Genomic DNA, 8521 nt, shown 5'->3' with positions numbered 1-8521 from the left:
AAAACGTCACGTTGCCATGTAGTTTCCAAAATCTTTTTGTTATAAATGAAGGAAATATTAGAAGAAATTCTGACTTTAAAGTACCTAAAGTAAAAACTACACTTAAACAAATAACTACTTACATTTCTGTAGTTAAAACATTGAATTCCTTAGATAATGACATGAAAAAGTGTTAAAGTATTGTTTGTTTTAAGTTTAAATGTAAAAACCAAATGATTGATTTGTATGCAGCATGATGTAAATATAATGTTCCTGTTTGTATTATTGTTTTTATCCTGGGTTTTCATTTTTTGTTTGGTTTTATTATACACATTAATTTAATCATCTATTTGTATCATATGAAATAATAAGAGGGATTTATAAGACTTGGTCTTCATCCTGTTCTTCTTAAGCAGATTGTATGGATCTAACTAAAAAAGAACAAATAAATAAATATAAATAATTACTGATATTTTAGCCCGTTATTTTTTTTAATCGCGTTAATCTCATTTTTGTGCCGGATGGTTACTTCCGTGTTAATTCTCCACTGGAGGAGCAATATCTCGCTCTTACCATGGTAATTTAAGAAAAATATAAATATTAAATAAATCGTTAGAACATCAATCCTGTTATATACTTAAGTTTAATTTGTTTTTTACAAAAAAACTAACTTTTTAAGACACAGTATGTTGTGTTGTTTCAGACTGCGCTCTCCCCTCGCTCCTTTTTGAGGAAAAAAAGTATAATTTGAGAGAAAAAGTTCAACTCTTACCACTTGTTTTTGTCCACATGATGAATCAAAAGAATAATTAAAAAACAGAAATCCAAAGTCTTAATAGTTCAATTCCTCATTTCTTCCTTCTTAGATTCTCTATTTCTTTTCTGCTTCATCACAATCTATAAAATGATCAAATCACCCAAATAGGTTAAATTAAACTATAAAATCTCTTCTCTACTGTGTTGCTGTTGTGATAAACAGTGAAATATCAACATTTTTACCCAATAATTTTTAGATTGCTCAGAAAAGTTTTTGATCTAATAGATTAGAGCACTCTAGACCTAATGTTACATTTATTTTTTTGTTAATTGTTCAAGATTGACAAACATTACCCCTCAGTGGTCTCAAAGTAAAAGCTGGAAATCTTTTTTAGTTGTGAATGTAAATAAAATGCCTCAAAATGAAGCTTTTCACAGCTATTATTAGGTTAAAAAATTGCGATTAAAATCGATTAATTAATTACAAAATCCTTCAAAAAAGAATTGCATTAATCTAAATGAGCTCTTTTGATTCTGTAAGTTGTGATGTTCATGAGAGATAAACTTTATCTGCGAACGCCAGAATGTGAAAAAGAATCCAGGAAGTCGCTGATCTTCTACACAGGGAGAGGTGGTGGCCCTGGACAAAATCCGGAACAAGATCGACCGCATTCGTCAGAATGCAGAAACGCTGCGGCTGCAAAGTATTAAAGCGTACTGCTTTAACGGCGCTCAGGCTGTGAGCAGCGACCCCACGCCACAAACACAAGGTACCCCGCTGCACCGTCTGTCCCCCCCCGTTTGAGACTCTTTTAAAAAAACGACGTTCCTGCTTCAGGGCCGCCTTTCCCCCCTGAGAGTTTTGACCGGGTTCTGCTGGACGCCCCCTGCAGCGGCCTGGGACAAAGACCCAACATGGCCAGCACCTGGAGTCTCAAGGAGATCTGTTCGTACCCGCCCCTCCAGCGAAAGCTGTTTCACGCTGTGAGTTTTCCTCACTTAAGAGCATCTGTGCAGGAACTCATTTTGACCAATAGATGGCAGCATGTTATAGATTATTTCTGCAGCTTGTCTTTTATTTTTAAATCTTATTTTAGTGATGGATTTTAGTCTTGTTTGACAAAAGTTTTAAATCAGTTTAGTTGCACAAACATATTTATATCAGTGACTAAAGCAACAAATGAGAATGCACAAATCAGATATGATAATTCAAGAAATATTTCTAATTTTTTTTTAATACATTAGTATTTTTACTTTTCCTTTTTTATGTTCTGATATCAAATTAAAACTTTTTAACTCTTAAGCTGCTTTTTCCTACCTTATCCACAAAAAAACAGATGACAGGAGCTTAAATGTTTAAGAATCTTATAAATATTTAAGTTAAAACAAGATTAATATGTACATTTGTTGCAAGTTTTTACATAATTATCTAAATTTACCTAACTAGCATCACTTTTTTAGTTGCTTTCCTAAATATTAAAGGCTCACTGTCGCCCCCTAGTGGCTATTAAGCGGTTAGTGTTTTAGGATGATTTTCTCTCAGTAACCAGTAGAGGCGCTGTTGAGCCCATTAAAGAGTTTAAGCTTTGAAATAAGACAAAAACAGGAAGATTTAGGCATGAGTATTGTGGGGAATCGTCTAGTGTTGCATTATGGACAAAGAAAAGTACAAAATCACAATTGTAAATTATTTAAAATGTCAGATTAGATTAAATTGTTGGGCAGTTTACCCGCAGGTATTCTCACTCAATCAATTATTAAGAGGAGCGGCGGCTGGTCACCGACTTCATCTGAGGGATCGGGTGGATCCATATTTAGCAGCATGTTAAAGTCTATTTTCTCTTACATGTCAATTTTTCTACACTGTTTACACGTGATCTAAGATAATGAAGATTATTATAAATAGAAAACTTTAAACCATCAGGAGCTTCATTTAGAAAAAGAAACTACAGTGGTTTCTGTTATGGTCCTGATACAAACAGGTTTTGACTTTTTCTGTGTTCAGTAAAGTGAAATTTAACCATTTAGTTAAAATTTTATGCATTTGTGTTAACACTTAGCAGCTAATTGATTTAAACCCAAATATTTTATGTTAATGTAACTCAGAGGGACTAAAATACTAACATATTTTGGAATTTTCTCAGCCTCTCTAAGCAATTATTCTTGAGCCCTAAGCAAAATAAATGCAAAATAATTTACTTTATTATGAAGTTTTAATTTTTCTTTTGTTTTTTTCAGCTTTTGTTGACACACTTTGTTTGCAGAGGATAGAATGAGTTACCAACTACTCAAAGATATTATATTTTTGTCAGAGTCTCACTCTGATCATCTTTTGATCTGTTTCAATTAATTAAATTTCTTTACATAAAATGTCACAAGAACATCTAAAAAAGACGTTGTTCTGCCCAAAATTCAAAGTGATGTACAATTCTCATTTGACTAGTCACTTTTCAATTTAGAATTCAAAATTAAAAATTACAATTCAACCTGACATTTCTAAAAATAAATTCTAAATAAATACAAAATTGATTCCATTTTACATTATTATTAGTTTTTGATGCCATAGTTAAAATGTTAAAACATTTTGCATTTTGTAATTTACTAAACAATAATAATAAAAAAATGTAATACATTTTTTTAAATTCACTTTAAAGTAACTTAAAATTCATCACATTATAATTTCCCTTTTTTTTTCGTGTCAAAAATAGTTTTTCATTTTTAAGTTATGAGAAAAATATTTAATAAAACTATGGGAGGAAAGGTATAAAATCACAAAATACAAAAAAAGTTCCAAAAAGAGCAGGTCAGGTTTTTTTCTAACCCAAAACTTGTATTGAAGTTTAAATTGCAAATTCAGTTTCAGGTTGCAAACCTGAATTGCATATAAACCTGATTTTCATTGGCTCTGGTCTCTAAGGAAGAACAAAGAAACTTGTTTGGGGTGATTGTTGTGTTTTGCCATTAAAACTTGAGCCCCTACCGAGTGGAATTGACACCAAGGAGTTTTTGTTGTTTTTCCGTTTTTCTGTAACAACTGTTTTCCTCCTGGATCCTCTCAGGCGGTGCGGTTGTTGAAGAAGGGCGGGGTTCTGGTGTACAGCACCTGCACCATAACGCTGGCGGAGAACGAGGAGCAGGTGGCCTGGGCTTTGAGCTCGTTCCCCTGCCTCACGCTGCAGCAACAGGTGAGTCGCTTTTTTTCCCTTAACTTCACACACTAGAGGGACTCATCTGAATCTCGTCTCCGCCTCTACCAGGAGCCGCACGTCGGCGCGGACGGCATGCTGGGAGCTGGTTTGCCACGCGAGCAGCTGCGCCTCCTCCAGAGGTTCAGTCCGGAGTTGAGCTGGGATCACACAGACGCCTCCGTCCCGCTCCCAGGCAGGGCCGACGGGGACACGATTGGCTTTTTCATCGCCAAGTTTCTGAAAAGCTGACTGCAGGCGTGTGCTTTCGGGAACAGACGTGTTTATACTGCGACGGCGCGGCGTGCTTTTGAAACGCTGACAAAGAGCGCTCCGCTGTTTACAGGATCTGCCTCTTAACATTTGCGGCCCATGTAGGGATGAGCTTTAAAACACACACAGAGTGAATGGGAGCTGGCAAATGCAGCAATGCTTGCGTCGCCATAACAACAGTGACGACACAGCTGCCATGGTGACGGCGGATTCTCTGGATCAGGAAGTAGTGCGCAGAAAGAGGTCAGGAGAGGTATTAACAATTTAGCATCTTTAGCAGCACGGGAGACGAGGGGAGGGGTAATTAATTAGTCGGGTGATGCATCTGCCTGAACCACTGCAGTGTCTGGGAGGAAGTCACAGTTTTTCACAATAAAAGCATCTTTTACAGAAATATTGTCTTTTTTTAACAATTTAAAGGCATCAAATGTACATTTTATATACATTTATAGTTGTCATAAGTAAATATTCATACATATTCACTGTTTTTCATGTTTGTAAAAACTGGATTTTTCATTAAAATATGAATAATATATGATATAAAACCTATTTATTTGTAGCAATTCTCAAACTTTGTGAAAAGATTTAAAAACATTTACCAACTAGATTTATAGCATTACCCGCAATGAGGCAAATGTGAATACTGTAGGTTGAATGTGGCTGATAATGAAAATGATGTGGCTGATAATGAATCTGAAACCTCGTCAAAATATTAGCTTAATGCCAAATTAGCCAAATGAACTGGAAAAAAAAATCAAATTTTGCAAAAAAAAAAAAAAAATACCACAATGCTAAAATATTAGCTAAACTCCAAATTTGCATAAAGAGCTTTAAAAAAGTATAATATTGATAAAATAGCTACCATAATGCTAAAATATTAGCTAAACTCTAAATTTGCCTAAAAAAACATTTTTAAAAAAGTATAAATTTAACAAAACGGCTAGCATGGTAATAAAATTGTAGCTAAACTCTAAATATGCCTAAAGAACTTAAAACAGGCTGAAAGCTGACCAGAATATTAGCTAAAAGCCAAATTTGCCAAATAAAATGGAAAAAATGTCTAATTTTGCCCAAAAAAAAGCTATAATAATGTTAAAATATTAGCTGAATTCCTAATTTGCCTAAAGAACTTAAAAAATTGTATAATTTTGACAAAACAGCTAGCATAATGCTAAAACATTAGCTAAACTCTAAATGTGCCTAAAGAACTTTAAAAAAGGCTGAAGGCTGACAACGCTGAATCTGAAAGCTCGCCAAAATATTAGCTAAATGCCAAATTAGCCAAACGAACTGGAAAAAATGTCTCATTTTGCAAAAAACAGCTAGCATAATGCTAAAATATTAGCTAAACTCTAAATTTGCCTAAAAATAGTTTTTTAAAAAGTATTAAAACAGCTAGTATGATAATAAAATTGTAGCTAAACTAAAAATGTTCCTAAAGAACTTTAAAAAAAGGCTGAAAGCTGACAAAGCTAAATCTAAAAACACGCAACGATATTAGCTAAATGCCAAATTAGCCAAATGAACTGGAAAAAATATCTAATTTAGCAAAAAAAGATACCATTATGCTGAAATATTAGCTGAACTCTAAATTTGCCTAAAAATCGTTTTTTAAAAAGTATTAAAACAGCTAGTATGATAATAAAATTGTAGCTAAACTCTAAATGTGCCTAAAGAACTTTAAAAAAGGCTGAAAGCTGACAAAGTTAAATCTAAAAGCACGTAAAGATATTAGCTTAATGCCAAATTAGCCAAATGAACTGGAAAAAATGTCTAATTTTGGAAAAAAGCTATAATAATGCTAAAATATTAGCTGAACTCTAAATTTGCCTAAAGAACTTAAAAAAATATAATTTTGACAAACAGCTAGCATAATGCTAAAATATTAGCGAGGTCAACGTTTTTGAAGGATTTGAGCAATTTCTCATTCATTTCCTATTGTGCTTATTTTTTTCAATATTTTAAAAACTATAAAGCTTATAAATACCAAAGGTAAAAGCAGTAGTGTTCTGAATCAGCAGTGCGTTTTTGATTGCAAGATTGCTGAAATCACTGAAAGTGTTATTGAGTTTTACATGCCGAAAAACATACAGAAAGGAGCATTAGAATCACTATAGATAGGTAGAAATTATTAGGTAGAAATACTAATTAACACTCACCTCCTCATAAATGTAAAACATGTATCCCTCATTTACATGTTATGCAAACATACAGCTGAGCTATTAGTGTTAATTAAATGTTTTACCATCTGTTTGAGCATTCTGACATTCATTTTCAAGATCTTATTGTGCACTTCATGGCTTCTAGGAGCAGAATTTTCTCGCTGCAGATTTATTTTTTTGACATTAAAACCCCATCGTCTCAGGAAGCCCATTTTTGTGTGTGTTGTGAAGTCTCCTTTTCCTATTATAGACGCATCTCCCGTATTGTCATTCATCTCTGGGTTGTCATGACGACTCAGGAGGCGGGCAGGCGGGTCTACCTCAATTTTTCAGCAGATTCTTGTGACTATTTATAGACGCTGCATCCCGCCTGTTTCTGGGCGTTCTGACAAAGCACACATCAAACGCCTGTGTCATCTGGTATTTTTTTTTTTTTTTTTGCCAACTTTATTCTTTATATAACTTTATGTACATACACATGTACACTGTTAAAAAATCTGTAGCGCTACAAATGTAGCATAGAAATGGGAGATTTGGAGTTACACTTCTGGGGGAAAGATAACAAAAAAAAATGTTCAATTAGTGTGTATGTTAACCTCAACAAAACCAGATTTGGTTTAAATCTTTTAGTGTTTGACAGTAAATCATTGGTGGAAGCTCTCAGAATATCCCAAACAGCACTGATGTGCTATAAATAGATCCCCTGTGTTTGTCAGTGGCAGGAAGCTTGAATGAAGTGGTAAAAAAATCAATTTTTTTAAAGCTTATTCTGTAAATTTGTCCTTTGAAATAAAAAAAAACATTCTTTGAACTGGAAAGGAGGAGTTCAAGGGGAAATGAAACATTCATTAAAAAAGGGGGTCAGGTTTGAGCCGCAGTGCAGTTCTGCAGTATGGAGAGTGGAGAATCATATCAAACCACTTTCACTTGAAAAACCCAGTGTGAATCCGTAAAAGTGCAAGAATAAAGGGTGGAACGATGGTTCTGGATCTGTTTTCAAGAGCATGTCAGATGAGAGAGTTTTCCTTTGAACTTCTTGAGCGTCTTGTAAGGTAAGACTAAGGTGGGCCTCGAAAGAGAAGACCAAAGCTTGAATCCTGGGAAACAAGAGAAGCGGAGTGGTAAGTGTGGAACCGAAAAAAAAAAAAAATTAAAGGAGTAGTCTGACAACTTGGGAAAACACTTTTCTGCTGGGACTAAACTTCTTAAACGGTTGTTATCTATGAGGCTGCAGCCAGCAGCTGCTCACATTCAGCTAAACGTTCCAGTTATTATATGTAAAGTATAGTTTTAAAGCATTAAATACATACTATCTAGTATAAGTGGAGGCCTAATGGTGCATTCACATCAGACGCGGCACGTGCGTCAATTAATCAAATTTACTGGTTATAACCTTGACGCGGAGCAATCGCCAAATTAATTCGTTGCCACATCATGGAAAACATGGATGATGTTGAGCGAGTGTATGCTTCAGAGGCGCCGGCTAGCACGTCGCCATGTCTAGGTTCACCAGATCATTCCGAGCCTCTCCTGGTGCGGTGTACTTCTTTCGCGTGGCGACAGCTGCACCTGATGGCCATTTTAAACGCTACTTCCGTCTTTCTGTGGACCAGTTTGAGCATTGATCTAAAAATAAAACTGGGGGATCATTTTATTAATGTCTTAATGAAAGTAAAAATAAAAAAATAATATGCCTGTGAAGCTAGAGCGATTGCACACGCTACAACGGCACCTGTGGCAGCTCTCTGGGCAGCTAACCGCTAGCAGGCTAGCATAGCGAACTCCGCTGTCCAGGGACTAGAAGTTTAGGCTGTAGACCTCATTACATCTGCTGGATTCTGGACAGCATTGATCATTATTAGCTCTGCCGAAGAATGAGAATGGAGCTAGCTAGCTTGCTAAGCTATCCACCGGGTGGCTAGCTAGCGTAGCCGTCAATCCAGCTCAATGGGCTCTGTGACAGGCTGGAAACTTGTCAAGGGTGTATCCCGCCTTCGCCCAACAGGACAGTTGGGATAGTCGGGAATCGGGACAGTCTCTGGCGGCCTTCAGGCTTCAAGTTCAGGACAAAATCCACGCATCTAGCCGCCATTTTGAATCTCCTTTTCTACTCTTTGATCTAGTCAATGAAAACATCACGTGACCAAAGCTGAGTCTCTGATTGGT

The 8521-nt window shown here is 35.6% G+C and overlaps 1 protein-coding gene across 4 annotated transcripts in view; it reads left to right on the top strand.

Moving 5' to 3' along the window:
• nsun6 (NOP2/Sun RNA methyltransferase 6) overlaps positions 1-4974 on the top strand; it is a 10239-nt gene extending 5265 nt beyond the window's left edge. For all 4 annotated transcript variants that reach the window (XM_024280127.2, XM_024280123.2, XM_024280125.2 and 1 more), the window contains exons 9-12: positions 1361-1505; positions 1574-1719; positions 3795-3920; positions 3993-4974. In XM_024280127.2, the coding sequence (XP_024135895.1) occupies positions 1361-1505; positions 1574-1719; positions 3795-3920; positions 3993-4172 (597 nt within the window). In that variant the 3' untranslated portion in view covers positions 4173-4974. The remainder of the gene's footprint in view (positions 1-1360; positions 1506-1573; positions 1720-3794; positions 3921-3992) is intronic.
• The last annotated feature ends 3547 nt before the right edge of the window (positions 4975-8521 follow it).

This window comes from Oryzias melastigma, linkage group LG20, assembly GCF_002922805.2.
Source record: "Oryzias melastigma strain HK-1 linkage group LG20, ASM292280v2, whole genome shotgun sequence".
Classification (NCBI taxonomy): Eukaryota; Metazoa; Chordata; class Actinopteri; order Beloniformes; family Adrianichthyidae; genus Oryzias; species Oryzias melastigma.
This window is presented reverse-complemented; position numbering and strand designations above follow the sequence as displayed.